General features: G+C 49.4%; 1 protein-coding gene across 12 annotated transcripts in view; it reads left to right on the top strand.

Moving 5' to 3' along the window:
- Positions 1–26,514, top strand: part of LOC142566721 (uncharacterized) — a 438,480-nt gene that overhangs the window by 164,046 nt on the left and 247,920 nt on the right. The window contains exon 1 of one of the 12 annotated variants that reach the window (XM_075677572.1): positions 18,370–18,504. The exons of 8 other annotated variants lie outside the window; for them this stretch is intronic. Coding sequence is in view for 1 of the 4 variants with exons in the window: in XM_075677568.1 (XP_075533683.1) it covers positions 19,239–19,317 (79 nt within the window). In the remaining 3 variants the exon portion in view is untranslated. 3 more of the 12 variants (XM_075677568.1, XM_075677573.1, XM_075677574.1) reach the window with 3 other exon arrangements.

Here is a 26,514-nt window from a genome sequence, read left to right as displayed (position 1 = left end):
CTTTGGACATTTCCTCATACCGTCCGATCACACTTGCCAGCTGTGTCGGAAAAACAATGGAAAGATAATTTAAACACGTCTGGAATGGTACTTATATAGAGTACTGTGAAATCTACCCAGATGCTATGGCCGGATTCAGGTGTGACCGTTCGTCAACAGATAACGTTGTTGACTTGGTAACATTTGTGCAGCACCAAACAGCCTGTAAACGACTATCTGCTGCTCTGTTTCTAGGCGTTAAAGGGGCTTATGATAATTTCACCCATGAAGCCATCCTTAGCACGTTAGAAGCCGCCGGACTTGGTGGTAAGATATATATGTGGGTGTGCAACTACTTACAGAGGAGACCATTCTACGTGCACACAGAAAATGAGCCGACATCCGAGCATTACGGTAGCCGAGGAGTCCCTCAAATCGGAGTGCTTAGCCCGACTGTTTTCAATCTCACCATCAGTGTATTAGTTGACAACCTGCCAAGCACCGTACGAGTTTCCATCTATGCGGACACCATCTGCATTTGGGCATCAGGTGGGACACGACTTCAGTTTCGCGCTCGGCTTCAGAAGGCAGCCACAATGACATCTTGCTACCTTCGTGAACAAGGACTTGAAATTTCATGCGGAAAGAGCGCTATGGTGGCATTCACGAGGGAGCCAATGTCTGCTTACGGCGTATCTATTAACGGGCAACTTATACCATACAGCAGAAGTCACAGGTTCTTGGCAGTCGTAATTGACAGAGACCTGTCTTCGACTCCGCACGTGAATTACTTGAAAAAGCGGCTGACTGCTACCTGTCACCTGTTCAGGTTCCTTGCAGGAGAATGTTGGGGAGTATCTATACACGCTATGTTACAGCTGTACATGGCGTTGTTCGTTGGATTCCTGCGGTACAGCCTGCCTGCAATATCCAACACCTGCAAGACTAACCTGCGTACGATTCAGAGTATTCAAGCCCAAGCCCTTAAGATATGTCTTGGCTTACGACGCAGTGCATCAACGGCTGAAACCATTGCCCTTTCACAGGATTACCCAATCACGACGCACATTACCGTTGAGACAATGCGTACGCATCTCAGGCATTATGCTAGGACCCCTTCCCACCATTAGGCGAGCCTCACTGCTGCAAGGCGCTGCTCGACATTTAGCGGTATTGTCAGTGCACATCGTGCGTCGTTTACTTCAGGGTACGCCCCTGCGACCAAGCCAGCGTTTCCTCCGTGGTGTCTGAGCCGTCCACAAGTACATATAATGATTCCAGGACTACAGAAGACAGATATACCGGCCCCTGCTATACAACAGCTGAGCTTACTTCTTTTGCATGAGAAGTACAGCAACCACGTGCACATCTATACCGCGGGATCGACTACGTCGTGCAGTTCTGGTGGTGCGGTGGTTATACCAACGCGAAGAATGACACTGCGGTTCAAGACATCGCATGTCACGACCTCAACGGCGGCAGAACTAACGGCCCTGCGTCGAGCACTGGAATTCATTGATTCTGAAAGACCTAGAAAATGGGCTGTGTTCTGTGATTCAAAACCGGCATTACAGTGCTCGCAGTCAGTTCTCCGACACGGATGCCATGACCAATTTACATACGAAATCGTGAAACTTTACCATCACGTCCAACAAAAAGGTCACGAGGTCGTTTTTCAATGGTTACCTGGCCATCAGTGGCAATGATTCCGCCGATAACGCTGCTCGCACAGCACATTAAGAAGAGCACAGATTTCCAATTCCGCTTTCGAGGACAGACGCCGCAAGGCAGCTTCGACACCTGTCACGCAGTCTCTCACTGACCGAGTGGAACTCACCAAACTTACGACTTACACGACTGCATCGATTACACCCCTCCTTGCAACTCCGACCTCCACTCGGACTTCCCCGATGTGAAGCTACGCTTCTCTGTCGCCTTTGGTTAGGAGTTGCCTTCACAAAGGCTACTTTACATTAATTGGAGTGACTGATAGTGCAGCATGCGAGGGTTGCGGCACCGAAGAAAATATCGACCACCTGCTGTGCCACTGTCCACGATATGCCTCAGAAAGACAAGAACTTGCCAACGCTCTCTAAAAACTGGACAGTCGGTGCTGCTGGAACACCGCCCCCATCGCTCGTCGGCCCATAAAGCGGTGAAGGCGCTTTTGTGGTTCTTAAGGACGACGGCCTTGTGCGACCATCTGCGACTATCCATGCAATTTCTGTAAGACCACACGCGTCAGCGAACTCACCGCAATTTCCTTTTCTCCTTCCCTCCTCTCTCTCCCTGTCATCTTTGTTTTCCCCTTTCCCATTCCCCCGGTGTAGGGTAGCCAACCGGACGTTATTCTGGTTAACCTCCCTGCCTTCTGCTTTTCTCTTTCCCTCCTCCTCTTAACGAAGGCCGTGCCACGGTCGAAACGTAAGCAAGTAAACATGCCTTTTTAGTATGTGTGCTCCTTGTTTCTAAACTATATGCATATATTTAGATACTGGGTGCTCCAGCTAATGTTAGCCAAGCTGTTTAAGAAAGAAAAAAATTGAAGAACATGATACACCATACTGTCTTTTCTAGCGTTATCTATGTTTGTGTCTATGTACCTATGTGTTCCGTTCAATTCACTTGACACGATTATATGACCTACGGTGTTCGGTCCTCACACCTCTGACACAGGGTAACAGAGGGATTGACGGCAGGTTTAAAGGATTGAAGGAATTGTGAGCTCGGGGGCTGGAAGGCATATCGTGCATCTATAGGTTGGTCAACTCCGCACTCTTTCAACTGGAATAGCAGGAGCAATTCACTCAGAGCTACGCAGTTCGATGGGAACGGAAACGGTGAAGCGGCGGCTTCGTGAACATGATATAGGTTGTTGTTTTTTTTTCGTTTGATTCGCAGTGCATTTTCTGAATTTCTCACCTATACGAATATACTTGGTTCGAAGGTATATGTACTTTGAACGCTGTTCACAAATAGACAAATACTTGTGTGGGTTTTTTTTCCTGTGCGTGAGTGTGCTCTGAAGGTACAGGACAAAGGGGGCGAGAGAAAAAAAAGTCCACCTATTAAATATTATGAGCGTAACACGTGGCGTCGCTTTCATCATCGTAAACGCGTACTTGGTTAACGCAACATAGTCGAATGCGAATACAGGGGGATTATTATTGTACTTTCTGGGCCGTTCGAGGAACGAATCTATTTATGGCGCACGGCCGTATCGGTCGTGCGCGCCACGTTGGCCTCGCTTAAGCGCACTGGCAGCGTCGATGAAGATAGTTACGCAGAGAGCTTCTCTTCGGTTCCTCCGCACCGTGTGGACACCGCTCGCTTCGAATCGAAGAAGCCGTAACGAGTCAATCGTGTCTATCGTTCGCTACTGCGGCTGGCCCCAATAACTGTAAATACCAGAACTGTGAACAAACATGCGGCCACTGAGAGTTGTCTGAAGGTCAATGAACCCGTGGGACATTTAGCTCTAGAGCTCGTCAACCAAAGTGTGGTTGACCGAACAACAGCACGCACTGCGATTGTTTTTCGTTCGTTCCTGTATTCAATCATTCAAACTGCATGACTGCTCTATTCTCGGAAGTGACGTAGTCGGCGCGACGGTCGTGCCAATGACGACGGGTGGACGTTATCGGTTTGTTACGTCGAGCCCCAAATTAATATAAATATATATATATAATTATAATAAGAACATACTTCTGTTATACAAACGGCATGAAACATTCAGCGCCCTTTGCCGCAATGCTCTCAGAGTTCGTCCCGCGTTAGTAAAGTAGACTTTATTTTCAACTAATTGTCGATTACTCACGAACCTATATCGCGGCGGAGCAAGCCGCGATTGCTCTAGCCATCAGGAACCATAAATGGTCTTTCATTTATAGCGATTCCAAAGCAGAAATTAAGAGCTTTGACAAAGGCTATGTCGCTGGGACTGTGGCTAAAATTATCGACAAGGTCGAAACTATGAAAACTGAAATCCGATGGCTTCCTGTACATATTGGACAAGGGGACGAGACTCGGCTCAACCTCAACGAGGTGACGAACGACCTGCCACGAGGACTTGCTTGCCGTGCCGGTCAGAACCGAACCGACACCTACTACCATTCCGGGGAGCATAAAGATCATTTACTAAGTTACACACGACATCATTAAATACTACTGCTTGGGGCGTAGGCAATTCCCACTGCCACACGTAAAGTTGAACAGGGCTCAGGCAGTCACGCTACGTTTACTGCAAACCGGGACGTACCCCACTCCGTACTTCATAAATAAAATTCACCCCGAAAGAGAAATTAGGAAAGAATGTAACGTGTGCGATGGCATCATTGACATCAGACACATGCTGGCGGGCTGTCCCGCGACTCTCGCCGACACCGAAGAAAAATGGCTTTACTGGCACAAGATGATACCAAGCTCTTCATATCAAGATCAACTACGGGCTGTCCAGATGGTCCACGATGACGCCATAAGGCTCGACCTGATGGTGCCGACGTGGACGCGGCCCACCTCGGTCTGAAAAGACCGGGCTTCAGGACTCTAATAAAGTTTTGTGAATGAATGAATGAATGAGCCTCGTTCGCAGTTGCGCAGCTTGACGAGAGCAAGGTATTGAGAAGCTTTTTCTTTTCCGTTTGCCGTGCGACAACTAATGCAGTTCCCCTATTCAGAGTTAGGCGCATTGATTGCGTTCGTGCTTCGCTTCGCCGTGGCTGGAATCTTGTTATTTGTACGGAAAACATACATCCGCCCGAAAGAGTGGAAATGGACAGCAATGCTGGCGACTGCCCCCGGAAGGGGCGCAACGCGTGGCTACTTTTCCGGAAGGAGGAGACGGAAGCGTGGGAACGAAAGACAGGAAGAAGAAAAGAGGGAAGAGAGAAACAAGATGACAGAATAGAGCAAAACAATGACACAAGCAGCATGGTCAGGCACTGCGAGCCGCGATACTGAAGGAATGTGCAAGACAGAAACGTTCTCCGATGTCGTTCGCCAAAAAGAAAAAGCTGCAGACGGGTTCCTCCCTTTCTCTCTCTCGGAGACCAAGGAGAGCGCGATGTTCCCGTCGGTGCGCACAACCACGCAGACGTTCGCCGGGTGTCGCACACCGCAGGAAGGGACCGTACACCGCGCGGTGAGAGCGGGACTGTCGGTCGCTGAAGCGTCGTGCAGCAACCGCAACACGACGGAATGCGCACACGTCTCTGCGTGCGCGTACAAAGCCAACCCTCGGCTACTTGATGAGCACTGCGCGACGAGGCAAGCCTCCACCGCGCACGCGACCGATGCGTCCGCTCGCGACACGCCGGCCCGCAGGTGCTGCTCGGGGAGGTGGCGACGAATCGGCAGACGAGCGTCATCGAGCCTGCACGAAATTTCAAGCGCAATCTTTGAGAAGACGACACTTGTTCCAATCTAACGGAGTACATGCAGGAATGTTGGGATAAAGGCGTGCTCCCACAACAATGGAAGACGGCAAGCATTATTTTAATACCGAAACCCGGGAAGCCTCCGCAATTGGAAAACTTACGGCCAATTTCCTTAACTTCATGCGTAGGGAAATCGATGGATCACGTCGTCCAGACCAGACTGATCGGCTTCATGGAGCAGGGCGATCTGTGGCCACATGAGATGGTCGGGTTCCGACCTCATTTGTGTACGCAGGACGTCATGCTCCAAATCAAACATGATATAATAGACTCAACGTCTAAAGATGCAAAAGCAATTCTGGGACTGCACCTCACGAAGGCTTTTGACAACGTAAAGCATGAGGCAGTCCGGGAAGGGCTGAACAAGATTGATGTAGGTACCAGGACATATCGATACATCAGGGACTTCCTGTCGGGATTGTTTGAATCCCACCGATGGCAACGGTTGTTGTAGTCGCACCGATGGTACGACCTGTTGGGAACTCGGCGCTGACGCCCGTGGTTGCACCTGGGTCGCAAGCCCCAAGGGTAGCGTTGGCCTGGCGGCCTGGGGTACAACTGGAAGCATCCGAAGGTCCCGGCAAAGCATGAGTCGACTGGTAACAACAAAACAACTTGTTTATTTTAACATCGCAAAGAGTTGGCGGTCAGGTTGACCGGAGTAGAGAGACGGGAGAGCACTTTACTCAACAGAAGAAATCGGAGCCCTCCTTTTGGCGTCCGGGGGCAGCTGTTTTTATACTCTCGCAGTTGAGGGCAAGAAGGAACCCCTCAATAGACGAGCACGTGATTGTACAATGAGATAAGGTGACGCATACTGTCGTAGCGCCGCCGGTCGGGCACAAAGACTGGGAGGAGAAGGTAACTCCTACTGTCGTATCGCCTCCGGTCGGGCACAATGGCTGGGAGGAGAAGGTAACTTCTACTGTCGTATCGCCTCCGGTCGGGCACAATGGCTGGGAGGAGAAGGTGACTTCTACTGTCGTATCGCCTCCGGTCGGGCACAATGGCACATAACTCACACACGCACATGAAGACACGTGGCATCGGAACATGCCTGGACGCGCTTGGCGGGGAGCGTAGCGGCGACGCCGAACGGGCCAAAATGTCTGCCGCTTTGTTGCAGTCGCGCCGGCTAAACCGCGCGTCGTAGGCGAAACGTAACAGGATGAACTGCCTGCATGAGGTTCCAAACGCTGGAATCCCCCGCAATTGAGCTATGGAGTAAGGGTACGCCCCAAGGATCAGTGCTGTCTCCCCTACTCTTCAACGTGGCTATGAGTGAACTCCCCGAGCAATTGGCAAAGCTGGAGGGATTAAAATTTAGTATATATGCGGATTATATCACCCTCTGGGTCAACCGGGTAAGTGATTCAGCCGTCGAAAGCCTGCTCCAGGCCGCCATCGACATCATAGTCGATTACGCGGCCGGGAGAGGCCTAGCATGCTCGCCGCAGAAATCAGAATTGTTTATATACAATCCGAAACACTTAAGGTGCAAGGCACCACCGGATATCAAAATTAAAGTGGCAGGTAAGGAGGTACCAATAGTCGAGCAAATTAGAATCTTGGGCCTGATTCTCCAGTCACACGGCCACAATGGCGAGACCGTCAAGAGGTTGCAGGATCACGCAATACAGAGCATGAGCCTAATTAGGCAGGTGGCCAGCAAAGGCCGAGGGTTAAAGGAGAAAATTTTGATTAAACTAATACAGGCGTACATATTCAGCCGGGCGAGTGACGCAACGCCATATCTCGATTTGAAAATGGTGGAAAAAGAAAAGATTGATTCTCTAATGAGAAAATGTGTAAAAGGAGCGCTGGGACTGCCCATGTGCACATCCACAGAGAGACTGATGGCTCTAGGAGTGCGCAACACATGGGCAATACTGACAGAAGCGGTGCGCACCTCTCAAATTGAGAGGCTTAGCACCACGAGGACAGGAAGAGGGCCAAAGTTGGAATAAATCCGGACAGAGGCCCCACCCAAAAGGTGGAAGTAGGTAGGGAAGTGAGAAAAATCGGGTTATCCCCCCCCCCCCTGGCAAAAAACATGCACCTGGAACATAGCAAAGACTGGACGCATAAACGAGCCGAAGCATTAAAAATTAGATTCGGTAGAATTTCGGAACATGAGGTGGCCTATGTAGACGCGGCGGGAGGTAGCGGCAGTTTTACGGTGGCAACGGCCGTCAGCGGCCGGGGTATTCCCGTCACTGCTGTCACTCTGCGCGGGCGCAACATAGAAGTTGCCGAGGAAAGTGCGATCGCATTAGCTTGCGCTGGAACGGACGCGAAATTTGTGATCAGTGACAGCAAAACTGCCATACAAAATTTTAGCAAGGGAAGCATCTCGCCCTTAGCGGCCAGAATCCTAGGCCAGAGAAAGTTAGATATAAAAATTCAAATAATTTGGACTCCGGCGCACGAAGCCGTCCCCGGCAACGAGGCGGCCCACGAGCTGGTTCGATATCTCTACCGCCGAGCCGCTACGGGGCCCCTCGATGACCGAGGGAGCGGAGAGCGCATGCTAAAATATGGGGAGATCACGCAGCATTATAGATTGGCTCGTAGACTGGTATCCCCGCCAGACCCAAAATTAAACAACAGACAAGCAGTCGCATGGAGACGACTACAAACTTATACGTATCCCCACCCGGTTATGGCGAACCACATGTTCCCCGAGGCCAGGAGGGATAGGTGTAATCTTTGTGGGGCGAGAGGGACCCTCGACCACATAATATGAGAATGCCCATACTCTCCCGGGGGAAAGCACAAAATAGGTAGTAGAGACACCTGGGAGACCCTGCTGCGCAGCTCGGACTCTGAGCTCCAGCTCCGGCTTGTCCAACCGGCTGAAGAGGCTGCTGGGACCCAAGACCTCCCAGCCTGCATCTGAGGCGGCGGCACTCGCCCCCTGACCTGCGTGTCGGGGGGTGGGTAGATCACCTTATCCGTTGGACAATAATGTTTATTCTATCTATCCAAGTGTTTCCCACGTTGTGGCATTCATTCTAACGTTTACAAACCTATGAGGCGGGATAATGTGTAGTAGCGATTCTACTCCAATGTGTGACTCCTTTTCGCTCTTCGTCAGAGGTCCGAGCGGCGCCTCACCTAGGCGTTATCACCGGAATCGCCCGGTCGGGTGCGGTGGACGAAGGAGTGCCCACACCGGCTCTGAACGGGAACATTTTCCTTTCCCCTTCTTTCCGCATCACTTGTAATAAAGACTTCGTTATCGCGCTTGCATTGTGTCACTGTCGCACATGCACTCACGAAGTGGTACGGACAAGCTTCTTTGATATAGTCTTCTCAACCCGACGGAAGAACCGAATGATCAGTTTATTTATTTATTTATTTAGTTGTTTGTTTGTTTGTTTGTTTGTTTGTTTGTTTGTTTGTTTGTTTGTTTGTTTGTTTGTTTGTTTGTTTGTTTGTTTGTTTGTTTGTTTGTTTGTTTGTTTGTTTGTTTACATTTCCTGCAGCGCCGTGAAGGCACAATTGCAGGGGGGATACAAACATACAACATTCAAAGATACTCATACAGCATGCGGCATGGGCTCAACCTCTGGTAAAAAAGAAACAAAGAAATGAAAAGGATCGCCCAATGGGAAATCACATCAGTCAACGTAAGGAAATAAGGAAAGCGAAATACGAAGAGCGGGTAACAGTAGCTAAGTGCATTAAGTACATCAGATTTCCGACAATAGTGCTCGAAACTTTACCTCGGACTGAGATTCTATTACAGAGTGAGGCAGCTTGTTACATTCATTGAAGGCGTGTGGAAAAATAGAGCGTTTGAAGTCATCAGTACGACACTTCGTTTCACGGATCTTCCATTCGTGGTCGCGTCTTCTTGATACAAAATGTGATGGGAGCAGATATATTGTAGAGTTAATGGCAGTTTTATTGAAGTAAACCCGGTAGAGAACTTCTAGCTTTAGTCGCAAACGGCGCTTTTCCGGTGAGTCCCAGTTCAACTCCTGCTTGATTCAGCTACTACGGACATTAAAACAATATTTCTGACAAATCGCGCTGCACGATTCTGAATACGCTCCAGCATAGCGCAATGGGTTTCGGCTTGAGGGTCCCAGACTGCGCAGGCGTACTCGATAATAGGTCTGATGTTTGTGAAATACAAAATTACCTTAACCTTCTGAGGAGCAGCTCTGAAATTCCTCTTTAAAAAGTTCAACATTCTTGCTGCCTTTGACGATATATATTCGGTGTGTTTTTTCCCAGTCAGGTCAGCAGAAAAATAAACCCCAAGATATCTATATTCGGTTATAATATTTAAAGTTTGGTTTGGTTGTTTAAAAGGTAGTCAGACAAAATTGGAGTGCGCCTGCGCGTAAAAGAAACACAGTAAGATTTCTCAGTATTCAAACACATCTTCCATTTATTGCACTAGAGTTGAATGCGGTCCAGGTTTTGCTGAAGATTATCTGTGTCACATGGTGCTTTAATAGAACGATACAAGACACAATCAACTGCGTATAGCCTCACCTGGCAAGTCACACTTTCCACTACGTCATTGACATAGATTAAGAACAGTAAAATCCTGCGGGACACCCGAAGTGACCGTTGCAATGTCTGATAAGCACCCATTTGCTAAGACGCGTTGCATGCGCCCTTGAAGGTAATCTTTAATCCATTGAAACAATTTGCATTGTAAACCAAGAAACGATAGCTTATGGAGTAATAGGACATGGGAAACTGTGTCGAAGGCCTCTCTGAAGTACAGAAACATGCAGTCTACCTGCTCGCGGCTGTCGAAGGCATAGAAAAGGTCGTGACTGGATTCGGTTAATTGGGTTATGCATGAACGGCCAGTCCTAAAGGCATGTTGGGAGTCGGTGAAAAATTTATTGCTTTCGAGGTGTCTGGTCACGGAACTGTGGATGATGCGCTCTGTTTGCAACAAATACAAGAAAGGGAGATAGGCCTGTAATTAGCGACACTATTCTTTGAGCCAGCTTTGTGAATAGGGACTACATTAGCCACTTTCCACTCGTCAGGAAGAGAGCTGGTTTTAAGCGACTTGTTGAACACAATCACCAGGTAGTGAGCAATCACATCAGAGCAGGCCCGCAGGACGTACGAAGGAAGACCGTCCGGCCCACCTGCAGAATCAGGTTCAATATCTTGGAGTAGTTTTGCGACACCATTGTGCGTAATAACCAGGTCAAGAGTATCACTGGTTAGTGCCTCAGACACTGGAGGGAGATTGCCATAATGAGGTGGAGTGAAAACAGATTGGAAGTAAGAGTTTAATAAACAGGCCTTGTTATAATCGTCCGTCCACAACTATACCGTTACAATATACTAAGTTTGGGATTCCAACGGGCTCTCTTCCATTCGATTTTAAGAACTTCCCCATTTCCTTAGAGTTAGTTTGCAGCTTAGCGCCCAAAGCATAAAAATAATTATACCTCGCTACCTTGTTTTTAATTTTTGTTTCATTGCCGAGACGTTTTAAGGAGTCATAGAGATTGCGATCATTGCTTCTTCTGTACCTGCATAGGAGGCTGTGTCTTTTTTTTTTGATAAGCAAACGAGTCTCACGAGTCATCCATGGTTTATCAGCTCGCCTTTTAGGAGACATATTTTGACTAGGAATATACTGGTCAATAAATGTTTCAAGTATATGTTTAAACTTTAGCCACAGCCCATTACAATCTGAAATTTCGCTGGCCGCAGTGAATTCGGGCAAGAAAGATTTAAGCTGAGTGCAGAGAGAAGTATAATCACCCTTTTCATAGAAATAAACCTTTCTGGTTCCCGCATGTGCTATTGTAGAGCTAACAGGCATGAACTGTGCAACAACGCAGCCATGGTCACTTATTCCCGGAGTGACCATAAGATCACTAATGATGGATGGTGTGTTAGTAAAAACTAAGTCGAGGATAGAAGCACCATTACTTCCTTGTCTTGTTGGTTTTGCAACGAATTGATAGAGGTCATACAGGTCATAAACTCAGAAAAGCCTCCCGATAAGGCACTCGAGTCTCTCACATTGCATTTATTATTGTCCCACTGGACATTGGGCATATTAAAATCGCCACCTATAACAAAATCTTGGTTGAGCGAAGGCACAAATTTTGATAGGAATCTAAACACGTCACGATTAGTAGATGCAGGAGAGGGGTAGAACAAACCAACAGCTAAATGACGACCATTATGTAACAGCACATTACACCAAACTGATTCGCCGCACTCCAGAGGTGAGGACAACGCCGCGGATCGCAGGCGAGCATCGATAAGCAGGAACGCACCCCCTGCCTGGGTATTCCTGGCACGACGATATATTTCGAAACCAGCTGGGAAAACTTCAGTATCGAGAATAAAATCATCAAGCCAAGATGCTGTGCCTATGACAATATGTGGCTTAACCGCAACGACTAGAGCTGCAAAGTCATCTACTTTATTTTTAATGCTTCGGCAGTTTACAATGAGAACGGTCAACGACTGCAGTACAGATACAGAACTGTCATGCCGGTGTCTAGGAGAAAGGCTCCGGCTGGTCCTGTATATTGTTTCTAGCTATCTTTTAGTCTCGATAACTTAGTTGTGCTTGTGGCCGTAAAAGAAACATTTCCCATCTACTATCAGTTTGTCACACCGTAGCTTAAAATGCTTTTCCAAGGCATGGGCATGCTGCAAAAGCTTTGAGCGCGCGCATCTCGCTGTAGAAGTCCTCGCGAATAGCGGAAGACGTTCCCTTCAGCCTCGGGGCCGACGAAAGGGCTCGCTGCTTATCTTTGTAGATAGAAAACTTAACCACAATTGGGCGGTTCCTATCACTTTAGTACTGTCCTAATCGGCGTGCGAACTCAAGGCTGTTGGAGCAAACAAGCTCACCAAGGCTTGGTTCGAAAAAAGACCGCACCTTTTCCTGCAATTCAACGCAGCTCTCATCCGGCGAGTCAGGTAATCTAAACAGCACCAGATTATTCCTGCGTAATTGATTAGCGGCATCATCTAATGATGATCTCACCTGAGCGACTGAGCGGGTCAGATAATGAACTGTACTAGTTTCGAAAAGGTGATTAGGGTCATTTTGACTCACTCAGTGTTCAAGAACAGCAACTCTGCCCACCAGCTCATTCAGTGAAGCCGTGTGAAGTGTTTTCGGTGACTGCAGGGACTATACTAGCAGCTTTGGCTTCCGCTGCCATTATCTCTCCTGCATTTTATTCTGTGCACCTTTGGACAGAAGCGGCGGGGTAATTCAAAGGATCTTTCACGACGGGCGAAGTAATCAAACTGAATCGCACTGCTGCAGTGTATACGACGACTCATTCGCTTTTCTGATTTATCGCTGTTAGGGACAGGGTTCAAAAAAACTCTGAGTACACATTAATTTACACACCGAGCACCCACAGAACCATAAATATACGTATGTACACTGCATCGCCTTATAATTCTGTATTTACTGACTTCTGCGCAACCTTATTTAACTTTCTCTGATTAAAAAACAAAACGCTTGAGAAAACTGCAATGAGATTTTTCTTACAAAAAAAAAGAAAAGCAGGATTCCTGGCCTCTGCGCATAAACCTCTCGAAGTTTCCAGCGATGTGCATTAAATGACGTGCCGTAGGTCATTAGGCTCTTAATTATCATATCTGTAAAGCTAGCTTTCCCGCGAGCAACTTTGCCCAACTAATGGCGGTGTAGTCATTTTTTCTAACAGTGTACAAGCATATGCGTGCTTGTATTATGACACGGAAAATGTAGACATGGCTATCGTGATGAAGCCATATGCAACAGGCAAGCCCAGCATGCGCAGCCAAGCACTCTGCCTTCATTTAAACATATATGCCCCTTGCGGTAACTCAGCAGCTGTAGTGTTGGGCTGCTAAGGGCTGCTGAATCCCGGCCGCGGCGGCTGCATATCGGAGGGGCCGAAATGCAAAGGCACCCGTGTCCCGCGCATTGGGGTCCATTAAAGATCCCCGCGGGTGGTCGAAATTAACCCGGAGTCCCCCCTACGGCGTGCCTCATAATCAGATCGTGATTTTGCCACGTATGAGGCTCCAGAATTCATTCATTCATTCATTCATTCATTCATTCATTCATTCATTCATTCATTCATTCATTCATTCATTCATTCATTCATTCATTCAAAGGATGACAGGTGCTGCTGCCATTAGTTGGGGAAATGTGCAAAGGAACGCACTTGCGAATTAAGAAACTGGTCTTCCTCAGCTAAGCCGCGGAGCCTTTGATCGAGCTTACTTCAGATATTGCGTCGCAAATGTCGTGAAAGAGCAGAAACTACAATGACGCAGACCATACGAACTCATTTTAAATCCACTTATAGCTATACCTCTCGATCCGTACCTGGTGGTATAATTCTATGGCGTCGTTCGTGGATTTTATCGCGTATTTCCAAGTGTCTATGAAACGAAACGTTTCAGTAAACAAGACAAAGATTTAGCGAAGCCATTACTGAAGGCTCGATGACGCTCGTCTGCCGATTCGTCGCCATCTCCCCGAGCAGCACCTGCGGGCCGGCGTGTCGCGAGCGGACGCATCGGTCGCGTGCGCGGTGGAGGCTTGCCTCGTCGCGCACTGCTCATCAAGTAGCCGAGGGTTGGCTTTGTACGCGCACGCAGATACGTGTGCGCATTCCGTCGTGTTGAGGTTGCTGCACGACGCTTCAGCGACCGACAGTCCCGCTCTCACCGCGCGGTGTACGGTCCCTTCCTGCGGTGTGCGACACCCGGCTGACGTCTGCGGGGTTGTGCGCACCGACGGGAACATCGCGCTCTCCTTGGTCTCCTAGAGAGAGAAAGGGGGGAACCCGTCTGCAGCTTTTTCTTTTGGGCGAACGACATCGGAGAACGTTTCTGTCTTGCACATTCCTTCAGTATCGCGGCTCGCAGTGCCTGACCATGCTGCTTGGGTCATTGTTTTGCTCTATTCTGTCATCTTGCTTCTATCTTCCCTCTTTTCTTCTTCCTGTCTTTCGTTCCCACGCTTCCGTCTCCTCCTTCCGGAAAAGTAGCCACGCGTTGCGCCCCTTCCGGGGGCAGTCGCCAGCATTGCTCTCCATTTCCACTCTTTCGGGCGGACGTATGTTTTCAGTCCAAGTAACAAGATTCCAGCCACGGCGAAGCGAAGCACGAACGCAATCCATGCGCCTAACTCTGAATAGGGGAATTGCATTAGTTGTCGCACGGCAAACGGAAAAGAAAAAGCTTCTCAATACCTTGCTCTCGTCAAGCTGCGCAACTGCGAACGAGATACGTTCGTGAGTAATCTTAAGTGGAGTGTGGACGATTTTATTAATAGGAAAGACAGAGAGGTCGACCTGAGCTGGTGCGCTCTAGTCTGCTACTCTGCACTGGGGAAGAGGGAAGGGGATTGACATTATTGGGAGGGATGGCTGGATTATTATTATTATTATTATTATTATTATTATTATTATTATTATTATTATTATTATTATTATTATTATTATTATTATTATTATTATCCTAAGAGAAGTGGTGAGTGCTTACGTACATTAGATGATGGCCCCACTAGTACTGCTCGTCTAGTTTCGTGTCATGCAGGAACTTCAAAAGTTTTTTAGTTGTGCGCATTGAAGTTGCAGTGTTAGGCCATGGCCGAGAATGGCGCCCTCCGACAGTGATTGCCTGCCAAAGCTGGCTAGGGAATTATACAACGTCCATAGCTCCACTATACATGCTGGGCGACCACATATTTGTTCCAGCGTTTCAGGTGTCTGACCGTGTTCGCAATCAGGGTTGTTCGACTGGTCGATGAGGTGTGCGTAGCGACGGGTGAAAGCAACGCCCTGCGTAGCAATTAGGATTATATCTCCGCGCAACCTCCGGGGGCAAACACAATTTACCGCCTGGGTCGATCACATCTAGGCGCCTGTGGATGTTGTCAGCGTGGGCTCTTTATGCATTTGTAAGGTACTGCATGAGTGAATTAATCATGGAGTTCTTGTCAGGTCTCTGGTAAGGCAATCATCAGAGGAAGAAAATGCCGATCTTGCATCACTGTGAGCGAGTTCACTGCCAGTCACACCACAAACACCAGGCACCCGTTGACAATGAAGTGGCCGCCTCGCTTGGCACTGTGTTGAAGTTTGGGGATTCCCACACGAGCAGGTAGTATGATCCCTTCTCTAATAAAACATTTTAGCGTTTGCAACGCTGAAAAGCGGTGCCAAAGAGTTCAAACATTTTCATAAACGAGGGCGCTGTTTTCTCCCTATGCTCCATGCAAGATGATTCGTAGACCAGGAAGAGGAGTGTGACACGTCAGATAGAGCATTGTTATGTTATCAAAATTTTTAACAATATTTTCATTGCAAGTCTAAATTACAGTTCTATCGTCCCATGCTCCACTATTCAAATCTAGTTTCTCTACACTTCTAACCTTACGGAAAACCGCCTGCTTCTTGGCCAATCCCCCATAGTGGGTACGCGCCACTTTCTGGGACACAAGACAAGACAAGCATCCGGCCCCATCAGTGGCCACGAGTGTTCATCAGTACTGTCCAGTTTCACGTGGATGGACGACACACCGCCGCAACCGATTTCAGGTGTTCATGTTCCAGGCAGCAGTGATGAATTTGAGGAACCAGCGGCGCCTGACGCAAGCAGCAGCCACCATGAGCAGGCGACGCCCGTCGTGGCTTCGAGTGCGTCCGCCATGCCACCTAGCGAACAGGACGTGCTCAATCTACAACGACGTGGGGTGGACGCCCAGCAAAGCCAGAGCAATGGTCAGCCAGACGACGATGCTTTGCAGAGCTCGGTTTCTGAAATTGGAGATTGCGCCGAAGACGACGAGGACTCGCTGGAAAAACACGTGCTACGGCAAGCGTTAGCAGAACTTGAGGAACAAATAGACACCTTTCAAGACCGGCTGTTAAGGAATCGCCAGTGGAAGCATACTGTGCAGGAGCTTTTCCCCACGATGGAGTGTCGAACCAGTCCCGCTCGCGAGGAAGGACGAAGCTCTGATTCCGGGATCAGCGACGACCTCCTGGTGTGGTACAAATCAGAGATCGGCGCCAGTCAGCGAGCAGATGACCACAACAGTCTGGCGGACTCCCCTTTCGACAACACAGCGAAGGTCGCCTCGAGCACCGCGACCAGTGAAGGAGGAATGCATCATCTTGAAAGTACGTCGACCAGCTTCAGGTGCAGGAAACGCTGCAGCTGTGGCGGTCCGGCGCCCTGCAACTTAACTCACTCTGCCCCTGACATGAATGACGGTGCAAGCTCCTCAAAAGCACCCGCACTTTGGATTGCGGAGACCGCACCGCAGGAATGTCCTTGCTTCGTGCTTCCGCCGGATAACGGCGGTGAAGAAAAGGACGAACAGAATGCCCGCTTCCTGGCCTACTCGACGGAGTGCTACGGCGAAGAGCACCACAAAGAGGAGCCCCACCGTCACGCCGAGGACACCGACTGGTCCATGAGCGACGTCGACTGAGCGGGTCTAGACCTCTGCAAGGGTGCTCTGAAATAAAAGCCGGCGCATTCGCGTGTCATTTGTTTTTAATTATAGAATGAAGCGCACATTTCAGAATCGCTGTGCCCGCTTTACAGCCACGCGTGCTCTCTCGTCTTCTGAGCCACGATCGTCAAGCGCATTTCACATGTGGTAATTGTACCATCGCCAAAATACTGAGCATCGCAAAAATTCTCACCCTTCAAGAGGCTTTTCGCGCTTGTCGTTAGAAAAATCATTGCAGCTTCACGAATAGCCCGAGACAGCGATTGCAACACACTAGATTATAGCATTCCTCGTAAGCGCAAAGAGCTGTCGCGCTAAGCTCTCATTTACGCGCGCCAGCATACAACGTTGGCCATGGTTAACGAAGGCGGCCGACCAATGCCAAACGGCACTTGCGAACGAGATTTGTGAACTCGGCCGCTGGCACTTTTGAAAGACTAAACTAGGCAGCTCCTGTTTAAATAGATGTCCATGCAGAAATCGTTTCGTTCGCCGTCCATTCAACCAAATCTTACGACGTTTGGGACATTTTAAAAAATCCCACATGGCCCATCTTATGATGGCTGTCGACGTCAATGCTATTAGCATTGAAGTTCACAACGACGCTATGACAAGAATCAGATGACGAAGTTGGAACGACTACGATGGATCTACCACGATTGCATCGAGACGACAGTATGACGACGGATATATGACGACGACTGTTTAACGGCGGCGCAATGACGGCTGTGAAAGTATGGCAATGGTATAACTACTATACAGTGTAAACGAGGATGGCGTCAGGTTAGTGTGATGACGACGACGACTGGGTGACAACACCTTCATGTCGACGATGGCGTGACTGCGACGGCATGACGAGAATCGGAAGTTGGAATGACCACAATGGAAAGCCCACTCCGGCGTCGCGACGATGTTGGGACAACGAATGCACGACGACGACGCAATTACGACGGCGTCGTAATCGAGATTGAGAGAGCGTGATTACGACGGAATTCCGAAGAAGGAATGGCGTCGATGCAACGATGAAGGCCAGGTATGACGACTGTGGCATGACATTACATTTCTGAAGGTGTGTCGGTGGCACGACGACAGCGTTCGCAAGAGCGCGTACGCGGGCCCTGCTGTGGTGCACTTTCGCCGCCAGGGACCCGTCCACGCAGTTACGCGCACTACGCGGCTGCCGCCCTCTCCCACCATTGTTCCTATTTTCGGGGCACACTCGCACCTCTGTTGTGTCCCTATTAAAGGAGGCGTAGTGTGCCGCGCGTCCTTGAGCGGAGGAGGTCGAGAGCGCCACGCGACCGAAGCGCGTTTGCAGCGGGACCCGGGCCGCCGCCTCAAGCACCGGGGGGCGCCGCACTTCCTAAATTTGGCACCCGCGCCCCGCCGAGGACATCTGACGGCGGGGAGGAGATGATTTCTCGCCGCCACCGCGCGCCGGGCGCTCTGAGCGGGACACGCTCGCAGCTGCTCAACGCGGCCCGGCGCTGTGGTCGCCGCACCGATCGAGCCTCGTTACACGACTTGGAAATCGTCGCGCGCCCACTTGGACGGCGTCGTCGTTCGGCAAGCGCCTCAACTTTCTTTTGCTGTTACGTGGTGAGCCAGTGATACAAAAAACGCCTGGACCTTCTTTTGTCGCTGGTCGTTCTTCGCACGTCGTGGTGAAGAGTAACGGAGCTAGTTTTCTTTGTCCTCGTGTAAACGCGTACGTACTCTCGGTGGTGGTTGGGAGTGCTGTGGGTGGCGGCGGTACAGCGACTTATTGTCGTCGTCTCGAGTTCCCACTGCGCGTTGTTTCCAACTCTCCTCTCGAACGCGTCTTCCTGCTATCACCTGTCACTCCCTTTGGGGGCGCTTTCGGACCGGCACTGGATCGAAATCGACGCGCCTTTTTCCAGCAGCAGAGCCGTACAAGTAGTTTGTCGTGTTGCTGCTCCGAAATCGGGCTGCTCCCTTCTCGCAAACGCCGCTGTAGCACGCGCTTATGCCGGCACGTGGCCCCACGCTGGTGTCGTCGCTTGCAATCGCTGTGGTCCGCTGATATGCCTGTAGAGCTCCCCGAGCATCAGCGCGGACAGCGGTAGTTAGGCGGTGTGACGGTCCTTTCAGCTCGCGAAGATATAGCGTGCGCGTCACCAGGCGCTCGAGGAAGAAGGTGTTGTGCAAATCTTGCGCCTCTCGTCTCCGGTTACGAGCGTCCCATGTTTGGGGTGGACGACCTCGTGGCGATGCTGCTGACTGCCGCCGGTGTTGGCGGGTGATTGAGGACCGCTGGCGCGCGAGAGTGATTGTGCGTTTGCCCGCCGAAAGTGATCGAGACTGCGAGAGCCATGTCGTCGGCGTCCCTGGCGCACGGATACGCGAGAAGCTTGGCGCCGAAGTTTAAGGCCAACAAGGTTTCCAACGCCGGTGAGTGCTCGCTCGTCTGCACGCAGGCTGTCGCGATGCGAACATTCCTTATGTTCACTACGAACACGAGGGGTGTTGCACGGAGCGGCTGGGAAATGTACTCGACCGAACGACGCGCGACTTGAAAGCGTCTTCCAGTCGTGTACGTTCGACGCAGTAAGAGCAGCGGTTATAACGTCTACCGGCTTTATCCTGCGTCAATTGTTCCTTTCGGTAAGTTGGATTAACAGTGTTATTGTAGCTGGAGCAACGAATCGTTTGTTTTCCTTAAAACAAAGCTTGGTTTATTTTATTCTACTTTCATTGAGGACTCAAAACTTGGCACGCGTCTCGCCAACGACACTCCCTAGCGGAGTCTCATTGGTGGGTCTGCACTATGTGGCCCCTTCTTCTCTGGCAGCTGCCGGCGGTTTCCAAAAGTATACCTCTTACACTGCTCGACCAAGAAAGCTACAGAACCCCTTGCTGGGGTTGGCCGTGTTTTCGGCACACACCGATTCAGCCTTTCTGCGGAGAAAATAGGAATCCCTTTCACTTCTGCGCTGTAAGTGGGTGAGACGAGATCTCCGAAACTATCTGTGTGCCAGTAGGAAGTTTTGCTTTCGCGTTCCGGCTGGTCTGCCCGCGACGTCTGCTCTTTGCGCTCTCAACATCGGTATGTCCAACGTCATGCCATCTCACGCTTGTAAACCCGTAAAGTACACGCTGTTACCACTTTGACTATAGGCTTAGTGTGAAGTAAGCGCACTATCATTTACACGCACGGCGTGTGTTTTTGATGTGTCCGTGCAGTTCTAGTCATGCGCAACTTTATTGTGTGGAGTGGCCACGCTCCCCACTTGTCTCCCAGCGGTTTGCGTTTGCAAATTATTTTAATTATGGGGTTTAACGTGCCAAAACAACTCTCTGATTATTAGGCACGCCGTAGTGGAGGACTACGGAAATTTCGACCACCTGGGGTTCTTTAACCTGCACCTAAATCTAAGTACACGGGTGTTTTTCGCATTTCGCCCCCATCGAAATGCGGCCGCCGTGGCCGGGATTAGATCCCGCGACCTCGTGCTCAGAAGCCCAACACCATAGCCACTGAGCAACCACGGCGGGTATTGTTGCAAATTATTCACTACCGTGCATCGTTTTCGTGACATGGGCTGCTCTCCCATGCATAGCGCTCTTATGAGGACCGAAATTCTCCCTGCTATCTAGTATTCCGGGGCACAATAGCAGCGCGTCGCTGTAAATTCCGCCGTGCGTCGATCAGTTCCGACCATGCACTTGCGCCGAGGCCAATAAATTTTGGCCAAGGCCGTATGCGTGTTCCTTTAAACGCTTATCTGCCGCATTGGGCGGTGCACCTTGGCGTATTCAGTGCCCGAGCTAACGAAGCCTTTGTTGGTAAGAAGTGTGTGATGTCGCTCGACCACCTTCGGTAATAAGCACGTTGGCTGTGAGCATTGGCCGGTGCCTGTTCCTGTATATGCCGTCCGTTCTAGCGTGCCAACTCGGCTGCGTGGGGCGACCGAGCGGTGTGCGTAGTTCTCTTGCGTCTATTCTACATTGTAGTTAGAGAACAGTAAGTAGATCGTTCACGAATTTTCAGTTCGTAATTGGCTGGAATGAATTCCACACAAGTCGTAGACGCGAGGAAGGAAAATGGGGCTCTTACACGTTATTCAAAAGCACAAAAGTATGTAGCTATTTCGTTTCGCTAAGCACATGTAGGCCAATGAAGAAACTGCGGGCGCTCTGTGTTTTGAGCGCCTCTCGGCACCGATCTTAAAAAAAAAAAAAAAAAAAGCGGCTGGTGGCGCAGCCAGAATGTATACCGTTCTTTCATTTTTACACGGCACTTGACGCGCCCATGGACGCGTCAAGTGCCGTGGTCTCTAAAATAGCCTGAAAAGAGCACGGCGTTGTCGCGTCTGTCATAACGCGTGGACCCGTTAGCGCTGTGGAACTAATCGACGTCAGCGATCTTTGCTTTCGCTTTCAAGTGTAGCGTGCATCCTTGAGATGGGTACGTGCTAGCTTTCCCCCGTAATTTGGGTCCGGATATTGTAAGGATTTTGTACCAGTTATTTTCCATTGTGCTCTTTGTCGGTACTTCGAACGGCGCTTCGCCTCTACACTGTATCACCAGAGTCAACGCGTCGCGAGCGGTGGATACGAGTGAGAAGAAAGGGATCGAATCGAAATGAATCACCTGCCTTGGCTCAAAACATGGCCATAATGTAGCGATTCCATTCTTATCACCCACCGCTCACGACGATTCTGGTGATGACGTGGGCGTCTCTTGGACCACTGTCGAGGAAGGAAATGACAAATAGTTTAAATAAAGTCATTGTAATTTCCCCGCCCATACTTATTTCGAGCGGAAACAAAGAGCCCGAGAGCGTGGCCTGCCACGCCAACGCCACCTCGGTAGCACGAGGCCTGTGCACTTTGCTTTATGACGTCATACTACTGTGCCTGAAATTTCCATTGCCGAAAGCGTGGCGCGACGACAGCGGTGTCGTAAAAAATCGCTGCTTGTAACTCGATCCCCATTCTATTCTATGGCCGTCGGGCCAGGTGGCATGACGTCGTGGATCGGACAGACATTGTACGTGGCGTTAGTCAAAGCGGGCAGTTCAGGGCCCACAAGGCAGTTCGTATGCTATGCCGGTTCGTTAGGATAGTCGCCGGCGAGTCGCGATAACCAACGCATTCTCACAGAGAGGGCGACCAGTGATGGACAGCTTTTACAAACGACAAGCTGTGTGAATTCGACCGCAAGACCCCGCAGCGCAGTTCACCGACCTCCTTGGCTAACAGTATGCGCTTTAAAAGATACTAATAATTCAGAAACACAAAGAGGAAGAAAACATTTCTTGCGCAGGAGGTGTCTTTCGTCGTTCTCCGTCAGGTTTGCGATCGTATGTCACAGCTATGGTTGTAATAGATGTTCGCCGGTTGAACGCAGGCCATCAAGGAAACGGTCTTGCGTAAAGATAATCTTGGATTTCGCGCACCCTTCTGAAAACTTCTCCTTCAAAGGGGCTCTTCGCGATTGGTTGCAGCCGCGGCGGCTGAGGCAAGTCCGTATAAGCACGTATATAGTCACATATTCCTCAAACCTGTGTATGTCACTTTTGCGTTTCCAATCAGTGCCAGCATTTATCTTTCTGTGAGCAGGCGACCACTCAAAATGGGAAAATCTGTTCGTAACGTAAGCACTGCAGGATTGGTTTGGCGCACCCTTTTTCATATTTCATTCAAAATGCGATACATCCATCTCAGTTCAGCGGCCATTCCGGCGCACGTATTCACTTTGTACTACATAGGTATCTGTTTTGGTATCTGGTAATGGGCGCAAATATTTGTGAGGAAATATATAGAGCATCCGGTGTACTGCTCTCTCTGTCTCTACTCATTAGGTTTTCAAGTGCCGCAGTTCACTGCTGCTCTGCAGCGTTACTTTTCTGATCTCTGCTCTGTGCGGCAGTAAAAGAAATAGCTTGTCCAGCACGCTTTATCTCTTTATATGCCGCTCCAAGGCTCGCTCTATGCCAGCAAGCCTTGGATGGACAAGACGTTGTACACGCAGGTTTCACCTGAGGGCTCAGTTCGGAGTTTTTTTTTTTTTTTTTCATCAGCGACCAAAACTGAATGTATGGTGTCGGGAAGCAATTTCAGAAAACTAGCGGAGGGAACGAAATGCGATCACTTGCGTGCGACTGCTCAAGTCTGCGACGCTACATAAGTGTGCAACAAAAAATTTTACGCGCGTACGTCGTCGCCCATCGTGTCGAAACAAAGGTCACTTCCCTTTCTAGATTGCGTGAACGTGCAGAAAGGGCAAATACGCTGGATGCCGAATTCACGGTGATTTTCGTTCGCATACGACATTTCTGCTGCTGGTCGCCCGCCTTCGCTGATCACTTGTCCGGCATCACGTGCGTGCTGGGATGCGCCAATGTTCTAATGTATTACAGGGACTCTTTTGCGAACGCGGCCCCGCTTAGTACTGTTCGAAATGAGGGGAGTGGTGGGGGAGGGCTTGTACCCATTTCATTCCGTCCGGTAGCTTGTCAGTTTTTCATGCACAGTTCCATCACTGCTTTTCGCATTAGTGAGAGCCGCTCTTTTACGTAGGGCTTGAGCAGGTTTACATCAAAGGTTTGCATTGCAGCGGCGGAAATTCAATTCAGGTTAGTTTATATTGTCACGTGGTATCGCTGTTTTTGCACAAGTACACGTGTCAGTATGGAACATGCTTCTTAATTGCAAGATAGAAATGCACGTAGGCCGTCTCTTATTCGTCTCATCCTGTACCCAGTGTAGTGTATAAAGCCAACCGGGCTCAGTCCTGGTTAACCTAGCTCCCTGCCTTTCATTTATCGTTTGCTTTCTCTCTCTCTCTGCCGCCGGAAAGTGAGAGTTGCTACATGCTCCCACTGCGAGATGTGTGGACCCATACACTAGAACCATTTCTTTCGCTGCATTTGATTCCTTTGTTGTCATCATCCATCTCTCCCTTCCGGTCAATCCTGGTCGTCACGCAGGCGAGTCGCCGCTGTCATCATCATCATCATCAGCCTAGTTACGCCCACTGCAGGGCAAAGGCCTCTCCCATACTTCTCCAACTACCCCGGTCATGTACTAATTGCGGCCATGTTGTCCCTGCAAACGTCTTAATGTCATCCGCCCACCTAACTTTCTGCCGCCCCCTGCTACGCATCCCTTCCCTTGGAATCCAGTCCGTAACCCTTAGTGACCATCGGTTATCTTCCCTCCTCATTACATGTCCGGCCCATGCCCATTTCTTTTTCTTGATTTCAACTAAGATGTCGTTTACCCGCGTTTGTTGCCTCACCCAATCTGCTCTTTTCTTATCCCTTAACGTCACACCCATCATTCTTCTTTCCATAGCTCGTTGCGTCGTCCTCAATTTCAGCAGAACCCTTTTCGTAAGTCTCCAGGTTTCTGCCCCATATGTGAGTACTGGTAACACACAGCTGTTATACACTTTCCTTTTGAGGGATAGTGGCAACCTGCTGTTCATGATTTGAGAATGCCTCCCAAACGCACCCCAGCCCATTCTTATTCTTCTGGTTATTTCAGTCTCATGATCCGGATCCGTGGTCACTACCTGCCCTAAGTAGATGTAGTCCCTTACTCCTTCCAGTGCTTCGCTACCTATCGTAAACTGCTGTTCTCTTCCGAGCCTGTTAAACATTACTTTAGTTTTCTGCAGATTAATTTTCAGACCCACCCTTCTGCTTTGCCTCTCCAGGTCAGTGAGCATGCATTGCAATTGGTCTCCTGAGTTACTAAGCAAGGCAATATCATCAGCGAATCGCAAGTTGCTAAGGTATTCTCCATCAACTTTTATCCCCAATTCTTCCCACTCCAGGCCTCTGAATACCTCCTGTAAACATGCTGTGAATAGCATTGGAGATATCGTATCTCCCTGTCTGACGCCTTTCTTTATAGGGATTTTGTTGCTTTCTTTGTGGAGGACTACGGTGGCTGTGGAGCCGCTATAGATATCTAGCAACTGACAAATCTCGAAAAGGGAAAGAACTGCGCCAATATTCACACAAAAAAAAACTCTTACGCTAGAATTTTTAGTCAGAGAAAAAATCGAGTCAATTCTGACGCTGGACATATTATTAGCGAAGGCAATTGGCCAGTGGCAAGGAACACTTACGAAAGAAAGACTGTGTGAATTCAGCTCCTGGAATCGAATCGCCACATTACACCCTGGCCCTGCTCGAACATGACAGTCATGTTCACGTCACGACTGCCATTTTCACGTCGATCAACCCATACTTCTTTTTCTTTCTTTTTTCTTGGAGGGCGGGGGGCGTTAGCTGTAGGGACATCAGTTAGGGAAATGTATGCACACAATTCACGACTGTGTCAAGTCGCTTCAGCCATCAGACCGCGTCAGTCTCCATGTCAAGGCCGTACAGGGAGTCCCTCGCTTTTGATGGGACGGCCTGTCACTTCACTCTCTATCCTCAGTTTTCCCAATCAACTGCGATGGTTCGTTGTTTATCAATACCAAAGCTGTGCCATCTGCTTTATGGCAGTACTCGTTATTGCTGGATGTTGTCTTGGCTAGTTTTACAGAAACGCCGATCTAACTGTGGGAACTCTGAGGGCACTTTACAGGGAGACGAAGGCGGGACGGAGCCTGCGTGTATGCGTGCATATATGCCAACCGTCCCACCACCCAACAAATAAAGAACAAATGGATTGAGGACGAAGCTAGCGTTATAACTAAACAAGCTGGTACGAAATTCCTCTTTCCTTTTTTTCATAACAGACAGAATTACCATACCAAATTACCTGTAATTTCTGACAATTCAGTCAATGTCAATGATGAAGTCATTTGGCTACCTGCAAAGCAGTCGAATTGTTCTTGAGGAACTACTCTTTTTTTTTTGCGCAGTGCAGTTTTAGAGATAGACAGAGGAAAGGGGAAAGGCAGGGAGGTTAACCAGAGGGGAAGATCTGGTTTGCTACCCTAAGCTGGGGAAAGAGAGGAGGTGAAGGTAAAGTGATAACAAAGTAGAGATAAAGAAAGAAAGGAACATAGACATACAATCACAGTCGGTCACTGTCGCCGCATACTGTCACCGCACAGTTTTAAATTTTGTTTGCTTTGCCACTCAAAGTGAAGCACATTTTTTGCAATAACTTTGACTGTCTAGGAGAGTAAACTGTTGGCACTATCGTTGGTATAGCCTCGTTCAAAATAATATTGCGAGGTTTTACGTGCTAAAACGACGATTTAGTTATGAGGCCCTCTGTAGTGGGGGCGCGCCGGATTAACTTTGGACGTCTGGGGTTCTTTAACGTGCACCTAAATCAAAGCACACGAGCGTTTCTTCTTTTTTTTTTTTGCTTGCATTTGGCCCCCATCAAAATATAGGCGCGCCGCGGCAGGGATGGAACCCGCAACCTCAAGCTCAGCAGCGCAACGCTACAGCCACTATATAGGCGGCCGCGTCGGGTCCTATAACAGCCTTGTAGTGGCTGCGGTTTGTTGCACCAAACATTATCCTATGCTTTTCTTATAGCTTCGTTGTCTCTTTTCTTCATATGGTTGTAGCTGACAAAAAAAAATACTGGCAGTGCGCAGTGATAGCTATTAGGAAGGCTTAGCGCTGCGCCTGACCATCCTCGGACGGCGTTTCAAATATACGC

Source organism: Dermacentor variabilis, unplaced genomic scaffold (genome assembly GCF_050947875.1).
Source record: "Dermacentor variabilis isolate Ectoservices unplaced genomic scaffold, ASM5094787v1 scaffold_13, whole genome shotgun sequence".
NCBI classification, from domain to species: domain Eukaryota; kingdom Metazoa; phylum Arthropoda; class Arachnida; order Ixodida; family Ixodidae; genus Dermacentor; species Dermacentor variabilis.
The sequence above is the reverse complement of the archived record's forward strand: the minus strand, read 5'-3'. Positions and strand labels throughout refer to the sequence as shown.